The sequence below is a fragment of the Carassius auratus genome, chromosome 26 (assembly GCF_003368295.1).
Source record: "Carassius auratus strain Wakin chromosome 26, ASM336829v1, whole genome shotgun sequence".
In the NCBI taxonomy this organism is placed as follows: Eukaryota; Metazoa; Chordata; class Actinopteri; order Cypriniformes; family Cyprinidae; genus Carassius; species Carassius auratus.
The window spans coordinates 560,412-574,418 of NC_039268.1; the positions used below are offsets into that span (position 1 = coordinate 560,412).

The following is a 14,007-nucleotide window of genomic DNA, read 5'->3' on the forward strand; positions in this document are numbered from 1 at the left end:
TACAGCGTGTTTTTGCAGCGTAAAGCAATGTAGCCAATCGATTATTTATACTCATCCGGTGTTTTGAGCTCTTCGTCTCGCCGTACCCAAAAAGGGCGTGGCTAAGGCTTCCAAGATGTAGCGGAAGTAGTAAAGCACCACGGGAAAACACGTGTGTGGAACTGTGGTCTAAAATCGCACGAAAACCAAGTAGGTCAGTATTGGACTTTATATATGTTTTTTTGTATCTACTGCGCAGTCAGTTATGTTGTGATTTCTTGGGGTTTTCATAAATTGCTATAATGTTTTGTCAATTAACGACTAGCACAGTGTTTTATTTATTTGTCATTACATTCTCTACAGTGGTACAGAATTACAGACAGACACTGTAAACATACAAATACAGACTATCCTAACATTTGCATACAGCCAAATGACAAGAAAACATTTGACAAAATGCCTCAGTTTTTGAATTATCTTCAATCTTGCCTTGGTAATACTGCAATATAAAGATTGATAACAAGCCCCAGCTTTTTCATACTTTATTAGTGTCTTTATGTGATTTAAGATTGAATGAAATGAAAACTGATTTAGTTGCACTTGAGTGTCTTCTATACAGAACTGGAATCACATTATTTTGGGTTATTATCGGTGTAAGAAATGTTTCATGACATTTGTTTTAACGAATATACACTTGGTTCTACATGTACTTGAAATTAACCACTTCTGTGTTTTTCACAGGTTGATGCTTTCATCAGGCTCTTCCTAATAATTACCATGGCCTCCAAAAACACTGTAAGCGGCGACGACCGCTTCTCAAAGGTCCAGAAGGACCCTCGCTTCTGGGAGATGCCCAGCAGAGAGCACAAAGTCAAAATCGACAAGCGCTTCAAGTCCATGTTCCACGACGAACGCTTTAAACTGAAGTATACAGTCGATAAACGCGGCCGACCCGTCAGCCACACATCCACAGAGGACCTCAAGCGCTTCTACAATCTCTCTGACTCCGAGCAGTCAGACGAAGAAGAGGAGAACGAGAAGAAGGAAAAGAAAGTGAAAAAGGCTGATGAGAAATCTCAGGTTGAGGATGAGGAAGACAGCGATGAATCTGAAGAGGAGGCAGACACAGAGAAGATCCTGAAGACAAAAGTAGCTAAGAAAACCAAAGAGCCGCTGGTGAAGGGAGTGAGAGTGTTTGAAGAAGGTACTGCATTCACTTTGTTTTATAAATGTGACCCTGGAGCACTTAAGTCTTAAGTAGCACAGGTATATTTGTGGCAATAGCCAAAAATCCAATGCATGGGTCAAAATTATAGATTTTATGCAAAAAATTAAAGACCATGTTCCATGATGAGATTTTGTAAATTTCATACTGTAAATCTATCAAAACTTGGTTTTTGATTAGTAATATGCATTGCTAAGAACTTCATTTGGACAATTTAAAATATTTCTCAATATTTAGAATTTTTTGCATCCTACGATTTTCTGGGCCAAATAGATCATACACACATCAGTGGAAAACGTTTAAATTCAGCTTTCAGATGTATAAATATCAATAAAAAAAAGGACCTTTATTTCTGGTTTTGTGGTTCAGGGTCACATATTGCTTTAATATTCGTTATTAATCCCAGTAATGCATCTGATTGTCTCTAATAAGAGAATTTGGCAGATATCTTAGAACCGATAAATAATGCATTATTTCCTCTTTTGTAGACAATACGAATGTTATTTATGGCTTGACACCTTTTGTCTTGTTTTTAACAGATGAGGACGAGGGATCTGGTGTTGAAGAGGATGAGGAAGACGATGGCGTGGAAGAGAGTGAGGATGAGGAGGAGGCTGATGAAGAGAGTGAGTCAGGTGATGACAGCGAGAGTGGCCCCGATCTGGCTCGAGGGAAGGGTAACATTGAGACCAGCTCTGATGAAGATGATGAGGATGATGATGATGAGCTGAAGGAATATCTGCAGCGTGAGGAAGAGGAGATTGAGCACGACTGGGGAGAGATGTGGAAAGATGCTCCACGCAGTGACGATGTGAGATTTATTAATCATAAACTGCTGTTCAGAAGTTAAATGTTTGAAAGAAGAGTCTTTTGCTCATCAAAGCTGCATTAACTAGGGATGCACGATATATGTAAATTTTTCTGTTATCGTTTTTGAACCGATAAGAGAATTTGGCCGATATCTTAGAACTGATAAATAGTGCATTATTTCCTGCAGAGACACTTCAGATGCGCTCTGTTGACCAAGATGTTTTTAATTGCTTAAAATATCATTGGAAACACTTCGAAAATGATAATACAGTGAACTGCAACATATTCATATTATAATGAGATTATTAGCTACTGTAAAATAATGTAAGGGAATCTTTGTTTTTGTCTGTTGCATTATTTCATTTATTTGTAAGGCTGCTTTATGTTTGATTTATGTTGAAGTGTTTAATGCCTTTTAATGATGAGACTTTTTGGTAATCAGGCTCTCATAAAGTATGTAAAAATGTGGATTTAAATGTATCGGCCAACATATCGGTTATCGGCTTCCATAATTAAAGAACTATCGGTATCGGGTGAAAATGTTCATATCGGTGCATCCCTAGCATTAACTATGACTTCTGCCCTGATAAACTCATAATTTGCTGTTTATTACTAGTTAGTAAGGTAGTTGTTAAGTTTAGGTATTGGGTAGGATTAAGGATGTAGAATATGTGCATTATAATTACTCATAAACAGCCAATATGTTAAAAAAAGGCATGATAGGCAACTAGTTAATGATGAGAATTGTTCCTCATAGTGAAGTGTCACTGTTTGTTGCTGTCATGTTATCTCCTGTGTTTAGACTTCCCGACGGTTGGCGGTTTGTAACATGAACTGGGACAGACTGAAAGCTAAAGATCTTCTGGCTCTCTTCAATTCGTTTAAACCCAAAGGAGGCGTAGTGCTGTCTGTGACGGTAACTATCACATCAGTTTCCTGCGCATCTCATCTCATCTCAGTCCTGCAGCTGTGAGTCTGATTGGTGACATGTGTGTGTGTGTGTGTGTGTGTGTGTGTCAGATCTATCCGTCTGAGTTGGGGAAGGAGAGGATGAGTGCAGAACAGACTCAGGGTCCGCTGGAGCTCACCGGCCTCCCGGAGAACCCTGACGCAGACACAGAGGAGCAAAGGTACCGCCATACACAGTCATTCACTGGAGCTGTTCAGATCCTTATTGGGGTTTGGTTGCCCAGTCTTTGCAGTGACGGGGATCCCAGAATGCATTGCAAACAAGCTTAGTGAAGAAATTCTGTTCTAGATGGCCAATATTTATTTAAAACATTATTATTATTATTATTCATTCAATAAGTTTAAATAAAAATGTTAAGAAATTCATGCTTTTATTCAGGCAGAATGCAGTTAATTGTTCAAAAGTGACAGTGATTTCGGACTCAAATAAATGGTCTTCTTACTATTCACAAAAATATGAAGCAGGAGAACTGTTTTCAACATTGATAATAATCAGAAGTGTTTCTTGAGCAGCAGATCTGCATATTAAGGATCATGTGACACTTGAAGACTGGAGTTATGATGCTAAAAAAATACAACTTTGCATCACAGGAATAAATTACATCTTTAAAATAGATTCAAATAGAAAATATTTCACACTACTGCTGTTTTTTTCTGTGTTTTGAAACAAATACTGTAAATGCAACCGCCTTGGTGAAACATAAACAAATCTTACCTACCTGTATCGATATTTTTCAGCCTTTTGACAATATTTAATGTCTTCTATTTTTATATTCACTCTGAATGGTTTTCAAGGATCATTTGATCTATTTGGTTTCGATCAGAGGAAGCATGGTTTTAACCGGTTAGGGTCTCCCGTGTGTTTTCAGGATCTACCGAGAGAAAGTGCGAGACTATCAGTTCAAGCGTCTGAGGTATTACTACGCCGTGGTGGAGTGCGACTCGGTCGAAACAGCAGCAAAGATTTACGAGGAGTGTGACGGCTATGAGTACGAGAGCAGCTGCTCGATGATCGACCTGCGGTGAGATCTTATAACTCAAACCGTCAAGCACACAGATCTGGTTTCTAACATTTCTAAGAACTTGTGTGACGTTGGCTGGTGTTTGCTGGCTCTGGGGGTTTCGCAGGTTCATCCCTGATGACGTGACGTTTGACGACGAGCCGAAAGACCGAGCCACTGATGTGGATTACAGTTCCTACAAACCTAAACTCTTCACATCGACGGCCACCACCACAGCCAAGGTCTGACTCGTCGAGTCCTACATCAGATCTGAGCTGCTGACTCACAGTAGAATAATGTGTGTGCTGTCATTAGGTGGAGCTGACGTGGGATGAAACGGATCATGACCGCGTCACGGCGCTCTGCAGGAAGTTCAATAAGGACGACCTGTTGGACATGGACTTCAAGGCTTACCTGGCCTCCTCCAGTGAGGAAGAAGAGGAAGAGGAAGAGGAAGAGGCAGAGCAGCAGAAGATAAAGGGTTAGTGATGACTCAATCATCTAGCAACACTATTCTGAACAGGTGATGGTGGTTTTTTTCATCCGTCAGAAATGTTGTTGTGTTGAATTGAATGTTGTCTCAGCTGAGGAGCCCACTGAGCCTCATCCTGAGGAGACAAAGAGCAGGAAAGAGAAGAAGAGCAGCGAGCAGATCGCTAAATACAGAGAACTACTGAAGAGCATTCAGGACAAAGACAAGGAGAAGGATGACGGCATGGATATGGAGGTCACATGGGTACCAGGTATTACATTTATATTTCACAGATTATTAATTCTGAACATTTTTACATAAATATTAATATTATTAATTAATACACTTAAACATTTTTTTTTACTGTTATTTTAATTTAAAAAGTAACATTGCATATCACTGTTAAGAATATAATAATATGCATTTTTTCTGTAAATATATTAAACTTATAATAAAATAAATATAAATGTGTGTGTGTGTGTATATATGTGTATATATATAAATAAATATATTCCTTTGTATTTATTTATTCATAAAATGACAAAAAAAATATATATATTTATTATTTTATATAATATTCATTCAGGAAATATACAAAATAAAAATTTACAAAATATACATTTATTAAAAAAATTTTATGACTGCAAATGTAGTTATGTAACTGATTTATTACTTTTTTATTAATAGTATATATAAATACATAATTAATTTTTTTATATATAAATATATTTATAAAATATATATTTAACAAATATATTGTATTTTATTTATTGGCAATAGTTTGTGAGTGTATATATATATAAAGTAAATGTAAATGATATAATATTATAATAAATAATATTATAATAAATAAAATGAGGAACATGTTATCATATATTAACATGTATGTTTTATTAATGTTTATTGTTTTTTAGGGCTGAAGGAAACAACTGAGAAGCTAGTGAAGAAGAAAATGGAGGGCAAAGATCAGCTGACTCCGTGGGAGCAGTACCTGCAGAAGAGAAAGGAGAAAAAGAAAGAGAAGAGGAAAGGAAAGAAGGTAAACGTGTCGCTGGGGAAAGAATCATGTAGTTTGTCCTTCTGACTCACATATGCTCTTTTGTCTCGTGCAGGAAGAAGCGGAGGCGGAGCCTGAGATCAGTGATGATGAACTTCCTGCTGATGTTGACCTCAGTGACCCCTTCTTCAAAGAGGAGCTCGGCTCGAGAGGTCAGTGACGAGTCTGCACTTTATTCCCTTCATGCTTTCTAATATTCAACATCAGAGTGTCTCATACTCCTTTAGGAAGTATCACACCATTAGTGCTCTAATCTATATATCCTCTCTGCAGCATCCCTGAAAAACACAAAGAACAGGAAGAAGAAGAATGAAGAGAGGTCACCAGAAGAACAGGAAGAGCTGGAGAGACAGAGGGTATGTTTCTCTGATGGTCATGAATGTGTGTTTGTGGGTAATGCATCATGGGTAACGGCTGTGTCGTTGCATCTAGGCCGAGATGGAGCTGCTGATGGACGACGGAGAAGATGACAAGCACAAACACTTCAACTACGACAAGATCGTAGAGCAGCAGAACCTGAGCAAGAAGAAGAGGAAGAAGCTCCAGAAGAGCAACACGCCACTGGAGGAGGACGACTTCCAGGTGGACGTTCAAGACCCGCGTTTCCAGGCCGTGTTCACGTCCCATCTCTACAACCTGGACCCGTCCGACCCGGCCTACAAGAAGACCAAAGCAACGCAGAGCCTCCTAGAGGAGAAACAGAGACGCCGAGCAGAGGAGGCGCTGAAGAGCAGAGCCTCGCAGGAGACGCCCTCGTCCTCCACTAAAGTCATGGACCCCAGTTTATCACTGCTGGTCAAATCCATCAAGAACAAAACTGAACAGTTTCAAGCGCGCAAGAAACACAAGACCAAATAATTCTGACGAATTCATGCTTGGTTTTCTGGAGTCTGTGTGTGTTACTTTAGTGATGAATTTATGCTTGGAGATGAAAGCTTTTAATAATAAACATCATACTTTCTCCTCTGAATTATGATTGCTTCAGACTTTTGTAGTTGACCGGCTGGCCATTTTTGGATGAAATAGTCAAGGGTTTGTTTACACCTCATGATCTGCTGCTTCAGACGGTGTTTCTAGATAAAAAAAATAACATTTTAATGTTTAAAATCAAAGAAATTAATTAATCAATAATTAATATTATAGTTTTGGTGTTGTTCTGTAAAAAAAAAAAAGATTAAATACTATTTCTTTATTTTAAAGCAAAAGTAGTAGCATTACTATAGTAGTATATTTCTTTTTAAAATTTAATTCAATTTTTGTAAATAATTGAAATACATTATTATTTCATCATCATCACTATTATTAATACCTAGTCGTAGTAAGTTATTTCGTTGTAGACAAAAACGAAACTAAAAATATAGAAATAAAAACTAGGGTTTTTCAATTATTCGATGCTGCAATTTGAAGAAATTCTTAATCTAAATTTTAAATATTTTATTTTTTTAATTTAGATTTGTCAACTGATTTAATTTTGATTCCATTCTTAAGATTCTATTTAGAATACGCAACATACACATGTAGAATTTTGCACGATGTGAAGAAGTAGCCTCAACTTCTCCATACAAAACTGAAATGGTCACGTTTGTTGGATCTCTTTTCGAATAGATGTTGCAATTCCCTTTTAATGAAAACTGTACACAGAGAAGCTGGAGTTAAAGTTAGCTTTATTCATGTTGACACAAACGCCGTTCACACATTCAAAAAAGTCTGTTGGCACTTTCACAGGCACCTCATGTTCTCCACAACAGAAGAAACAGGCTTCCTCACTCATGCCATATATCAAAACACAGCGGTGAATGAATGAAAACCTCTTACACTTACAATTCCAGTGAATATGACCAGTGCACAGAGCATGTAAAAACATCTGCACTCATGGTCCAGGAATTTCGTGTACGTGTAAGAACCGCTCAGGTAGTTCACATCATTAAATCCAATCCAGAAAAGGCACAAATTACAGAGTAATGTCTATATCACAAGGTTTGATTTGACCGAATAAAGCAGAACGCCAGTCCAGATCACAAGCATTTCAGAAATAAAACCAACGGAATTAACTTACTCTACATTGTTCCACAGTGTTACCACAAAAACAGCTACTTTATGAGAAATAGTGCAATTAAGGTTTGACATGGACACAGATATGAAAGAGCTGGAGTGTTGTGTAGTGTTTCAGGTTGAATACCACATATATTTTATCACCACAGTATCATTTGTACAGTTCCTGAAACAAATGCAAATGGTGCTTGGCCTCGTCTCCATGCTGTAACAGATGATTGACGGGGCGATTTCTTACTGGCCTTAATAAACAGTCCCTCTGTCTATGATGTTGTGGTCCCTATATGGCTCGGGTCCCTCCTTTAGTGTCTGAGATTTTTTTTTTGTGCTTAAATCCCAAATTTGATTGTTGGAAAAGTGACAGATTAGAACACCTTGAGTTGTGCACCGTAGTGTTAAACTTTGAGGGAATAGTTCAACCAAAAATGAAAATTGTCAATGAGTTTGTTTCTTCATCAGAACCGATATGGAGAAATGTATCATTACTATACTTGCTAAACAATGGATGCTCTGCAGTGAATGGGTGCCGTCAGAATGAGAGCTCAAACAGCTGATTAAAACGTCACAGTAATCCACATTACTCCAGTTCAGTATTTGCTTAGAACTGTTTCTGCTTGTAAACCGTGCTTTATCTGTGCATTTTTCTCTCCTGATTCAGATTAGGCAACTTTTTCAGGACTTTTAGGACTTAAGCGACAGTTCAAAGTTAAAATTTCTTAATGGATTTGTTTCATTCAGCTTCGCAAGATGTTAACTGATGGGCATGCAGATTACTGTGATGTTTTTATCAGCTGTTTTGACTCTCATTCTGACGGCACCCATTCACTGCAGAATAATAACACAAGTGATTTCTCCAAAGCTGTTCCCATGAAGGAACAAACTCATCTATATCTCAGATGACCTGAGGATGTGCACATTTTCAAGCAATTTTTTTCTTTTTAGGTGATCTACTCTTTAAAAAAAAAAAAAAAAGTTTGAGTAATAATAGTAATAGTGCGATATCTTAACCAGCACCACTAGTTCTCCCTCTCCTCATCTTTTCTCTCAAAGTCTTTGTGAAACCCCACTTAACTTTATGCCGCTTACATACAATGTTGTGTTGCACCAAAATGTTATAAAATATAGGATTACATGAATATTAAGTAGAGAAAATAAGTTTTCAGCGAAACGCTTCAAGACAAATTGTGCTTCACGTGTCGAGTAAAAAAAAATATTCAAATACTTTAAAGCTCAGTAAAATACGGTTTCATTACGATACGACACACAAGGCGATACAAATCTGATTCTGTAGAATAAATCAAGTGAAATTAGATTTTTACACTTCACAAATTACATTTCAAGATATTAAATAATCTTTCCCACAAGAAACACACGTCTGCTTTCAGTAAAGAGTAAAAGTCAGTCACGTGACCGGTAAAACCGTTTGACAAACTTTCACAAAAACAAACAAACCGTGACGCGTAGGTTATTTGTGTTTTACGGTTTTCTTTATCTTTAGCAGACATGTTCTTATTAGTGTCTTTCAATAATGCTTTGAGAGAAAGATTTATCCAGCTAAACGAGTGGATCATAATCTCTTCTCTTAATGAAGAGCGTCACATAAAAATGAAAATGAGATCATTTACTCAACCTCACGTCTCCTGGTTCACTTATGCACCATTTTACGAGCAGTTTTATGTCATATGGCAGCTTTTATGTGAGGAAACTGATCATTATTGATTCAAAATAATTAACACGTTATATTGGAAATGAGACTTGAGAGCCTCAAATAATAATAATAATTAAAAATACAAAAAAGTTTGGGGTTGGTAAATTGATTTGCTCAAATACAATAAAAACTGTAATTTTATTACAATTTAAAGCATCAGTTTCGATATATTTGAAGATATAATTTATTCGCGTGATGCATCATTACTCTAGTCTTCAGTGTCACATGATCCTTCAGAAATTATTATAATATGCTGATTTGCTGCTCAGGAAACATTTTTTATTCTTATGAATGTTAAACAGCTGTGCTGCTGAGTATTATTAAGTATTGCTTATTAAACAGATTTTTTTGAGGATTCTTTGATGATGAGAAGATTCAACAGCATTTATTTGAATTAGAAACCTTTCGTAACATTTTATGTCATTGCTGTAATTTCAATTCATTTAATGGATCCTGAAAAGTATTACATTATTTTTTTTTTAAATACAGTAGTCGTCAACATTTTGAAGTGGATCAAAACATTTCATCAGAGTTGTCTTAATGGTTTTAGTACAGCTTTGATGAAAGGTTTTGATCCACTTCCACTGTTGCCTACTGACCCCAAACTTTTGTGTGTTGTAAATTACCGCACACCAGTTATATAGACCACTTCGATATTTCTGAACTCTGACCGCCCCAGTCTCCAGTGATCCTGGATTGAAAACAGCAGCGTGAAATACGACAGTGAGGGTGAGTAAACGATAACCAAACTTCATTCTTTTAGGGGCACAAACACTTCTAAAATAGTCTATATAGATTGTCAGTAATCTCTAATCATCTTTTTGCAGCCTCGGTGCAAATTCAGAGCAGCACTTCCCTAAACATCGGGTTCTAGTTAATCGAAACGGGGCGCTCTCAAGCATAAAATATGAGTTCGGGGATCTGCCCCCCCTGCACACCCGTCCCATTGGTGCTGTCTGACGAGCACTGGAACTGGAAGGTCACCTTCCCGCACTGGACCTCCGTCATCCCCTCCTGGCCAAAATAACTCAACTCGTTCCCGTCCAGAACCACGCTGGCCGTGTAGAAGGTGTCGGGTTCGATCTGCACCGGGTGCTCGAAGAAGACGGGGAAGGTGTTGCTGGAGCCGTCGGAGAAGTACTTGATGATGGCGACGCCGAGCGTCACGCTGCCTTGGCGCTTCAGCTCGATCTTGGCCTGGTACTCGGCCGAGCCGCAGCTGGAGCCGTACAGCCCGAACCCGGCGATGAAGACGCGCTTGTCCACGGCGAACTGGATGCTGTCGCAGCGGCCGCGGTATCGCCACTGATTGCTGCGGTAGGCGCAGGACTGAAAGCGGTGGCACCTCTGCGGCGTCAACCCTTTGCGTGGCTTGCAGACGAACTTGAGCTCCGGTTTCTTGGCCGCTGTGTACCACAGGAAGATATCGTTGGTTTCGTTGAGCGTCAGCACACCGGATTGCGCAACACCGTTGGCGAAATCATCAAGCGCCATCGCCGGGATCCGTATCAGGTAGATGTTCTTTCCCAAAACAAGCCGTTTGTTCTCGATGGTGGGCTGGAGCTCCTGTCGGAGACACTCGGCCTCGGCCCAGCTCAACGCCGCCTCCAGCACCACCATCTCTTTGGCGTTGAGCGTCTCGCGCCGCAGGATGCTCTCCAGAGTCTGAGCGTCGATGTCGCAGAATCCCTCGGAGCGGAGCGCGAGCTCGGCCTGCGCGTCGATCACCTCCCAGCAGCGCTGCGTGAGGTCGGGCTCCTCGAACAGGCAGCTCTGAGAGAGCAGGACGCAGGCGTTTCGCGCACTCAGGCTGGTCTCCAGGAAGTTGACGCAAGCGCGGGCCAAGTGGGGAACGATGTATTTTTTGGCGGCGTACAGCGTGGCGAGAACGGTGTCTGCACACAGGTCGATCTCATCACAGTAGATATACCTGAAAAGCGAACGCAAACAATTCTGTAAATTCTACTGAATGCTGCGGTCATTTAAACAAATGAAAAACAAACCAAATACTAAACATTCACTCAAACTGTTAAACTGAGAGCCAGATCATCTGTTACGAAAAAAAAAATACATTTATAAATAAATTAATTGAAAATATATTTCCCTTTATTAATACAAAATCCGTCAAATAAATAATATTTTTAATCCTAAAAGACATAACAATTTGAGTTAATATAATAAAGTAGAATTTAAATGCTTTTAATAATAATAAAAAAGTTCTTTAAAGAAAATTAAACCTCACTTTATTGGACCTCACCTTAGATTTTCATCTTTAAACACATCACAACATGATTTTAGTACTTTAAAATATTAAACTATAAAATTAAGAATAAATAAATACAGAATTATTTTATATTTATATTGTTTATATTATTAGAAAAAAATAAATCACTAGTGTTCTCAGACTTTAGGACCTCACGTGCTATCTTCATGACCCCATCACAAAACAAATGTGTGAAAATGTTTTGTTTCATTAATAGCTTTGAAAGCCGTACTTCAACATGGCCAGGAATGACGCTGGCTCCACATCGGGGATCCGGATCTCATCCTTATCTTCAGCCAGTTCTCCGTAGAACATGGCATGAAATACAGAACTGCCCACAGCCAGGACATACTGAAAGAGTGAAAGACAACGGCCTCAAAAAGAGATTACAAGCATCCCCCAAGAACATGTCCCAGTCATACATAAGGGGGAAAAAAATATGATTTTCCATTATATACATGCATTTTAGTTCTTTAACTTGTTGCATTGACTTGATCCTTTATTGTATTAACTGGATTCACTGTCAGTGTATTTGTAAGACTCTGTACCTTGTGTCCCGGCACTCTCTGGGTTCCTCCGGGAGGTCCCACCACAAAATGAATATCAGCCATCTGCTCGTTGTTGAACATGACTGCGTTTCTGCAAAGGACAAACGAACGAGACCCTTACATCCAGTGCCATCAATGCAACATCACATGCTGTCTATGTAGGCAGCATAACAGAGCAATGCACAAGAGAAAGAGTGATTCACCTCTCTCTGATGGAGGGATACAAGCCTTGCCAGTTACATCCCTGGATGGTGTTGTTGTTGCTGACGTTCTGCTGCTGGATCTGTTGAACAGCACTGGGTGCGACAGTGGCCAGTTTTTTGGCAGGAAACAGCTCAGCGGCCATTTTACCAAAACATGTCAATTAATCAGGAGGATTTCATGACAGAGGATCTGGCAACCTGAAAAGACAAAACACTCCAGATATTCAGGATGACACAAAAATCATTTATTATATAAATACAAACACACAAACTCATTTGATACAAATGCTTGAAATTACTCTTTGTATGTATTTAACGTTGATTTTACCGTTAATAACATGCATTTAGAGTTTATTACATTATCAATCCAAACTGTGATTAGCAACCATTATATTTTTTTTATATATGTTTATCCATGTTATCTTAAACATCACCTACATTAAACTGGTGCTAAGTGAAGCAATTCACATATATACATATATATATATATATATATATATATATATATATATATATATATATATATATTATAATAATAATAATAATAAAAAGTGAATTCACATTCCTTCCTAGCCTCGCATAAACAGTTAGCAAACACAGCTAAAGCTGCGATAATCCTCCCGACATTACACAACAGCAAAAACACCGTTAAATAAGTGTCTGAATGATATAGAATCTAGACTGCATTAAGTAAATGGTTTGATAACTGTAACATCAATGATAACAGATGATGATCTGAATTCAGATGCAAGCAACAGGAAATAAACAAAAGCAGACATCGGGCTCACAAACCTACAATAACACTAAAACGTCAAACTCAAACACCATCACGACATGCCTGCGCTCATTAAATAATAACAGTTCGATAGCAGTAATTACCAGAGGCTGATTAATGCAGCAGGTTTAGTGATCGAGTGAGGAAAGTTTGCAGCTGGTTAGCGCATCAACATCCGCCTGATCGACTGCGCATGCGCGGTGGAAGCGCTTCACAAATCAATTCTACAATTATTATTTGTGAGCAAGAGAGAGAGAAAGAGAGAGTTAACAGTAGGAACTATGTACTTTCCATATTTTATTTGAGTTGAGTTGAGTTAATATTTAGAAACAGAAACTGATGTTAAGGAAAACCGTAGAAGATAACTTTTAATACAGCGATGTTATGATGTGATTAGATGTTTCTCACAAACCACAAATATTAGCTGAAAGAGGAATCGTTACCAAATTTGTTTAAAGCCAATCATATATTTCATATTTCAAACATATATTTTTTATTGATATATAAGTCCAGCAGGTGGCACTAAATGCAAGGTTTTAGAATAATTGATAAGCTTTTAATGACGTCTCTTTTTTTTGACGCCAAATTGACGTATGCTTTTTATGTTATTTATTTATTGCGCATTTCTTTTTTTTGTTTTACGCACGCACACACACACACACACACACACACACACATTCATATAAATATATATATATATATATATATATATATATATATATATATATATATATATATATATATATATATATATATATATATATATATATATATATATATATATTATTTAAAATCCCATGCTTCGTGTACTGTGTTAACCTAACTGAGACTTGTTATAGCACTTATATATCATTGCTCTTTTTGTTGTTTTTGATTGCTTCCACTGTCCTCATCTGTAAGTCGCTTTGGATAAAAGCGTCTGCTAAACGAATAGGCTAATAAAAA

The 14,007-nt window shown here is 37.9% G+C and overlaps 2 protein-coding genes across 3 annotated transcripts; one reads left to right on the plus strand and one right to left on the minus strand.

Annotated features, from left to right (window-relative positions):
* Positions 1–82: 82 nt before the first annotated feature.
* Positions 83–6,483, plus strand: LOC113044001 (ESF1 homolog). Of its 2 annotated transcripts, none has more exons than XM_026203572.1 (13): positions 83–193; positions 721–1,183; positions 1,744–2,015; positions 2,817–2,930; positions 3,035–3,144; positions 3,853–4,005; positions 4,112–4,226; positions 4,300–4,465; positions 4,569–4,727; positions 5,371–5,495; positions 5,569–5,665; positions 5,787–5,869; positions 5,946–6,483. In XM_026203572.1, exons 2-13 carry the CDS (start codon positions 757–759, stop codon positions 6,369–6,371), a joined length of 2,247 nt encoding a protein of 748 aa, XP_026059357.1. In that variant the 5' UTR covers positions 83–193; positions 721–756; the 3' UTR covers positions 6,372–6,483. The 2 variants fall into 2 exon arrangements, with proteins under 2 accessions (XP_026059357.1, XP_026059358.1); XM_026203573.1 differs by having other exon boundaries at positions 103–189.
* A 677-nt stretch (positions 6,484–7,160) lies between these two features.
* LOC113044003 (BTB/POZ domain-containing protein 3-like) lies at positions 7,161–13,248 on the minus strand. The gene is made up of 5 exons (XM_026203576.1): positions 13,167–13,248; positions 12,288–12,485; positions 12,085–12,175; positions 11,769–11,887; positions 7,161–11,203 (listed from the first exon to the last, which is right to left on the minus strand). Exons 2-5 carry the CDS (start codon positions 12,428–12,430, stop codon positions 10,168–10,170), a joined length of 1,389 nt encoding a protein of 462 aa, XP_026059361.1. The 5' UTR covers positions 12,431–12,485; positions 13,167–13,248; the 3' UTR covers positions 7,161–10,167.
* Positions 13,249–14,007: the final 759 nt, after the last annotated feature.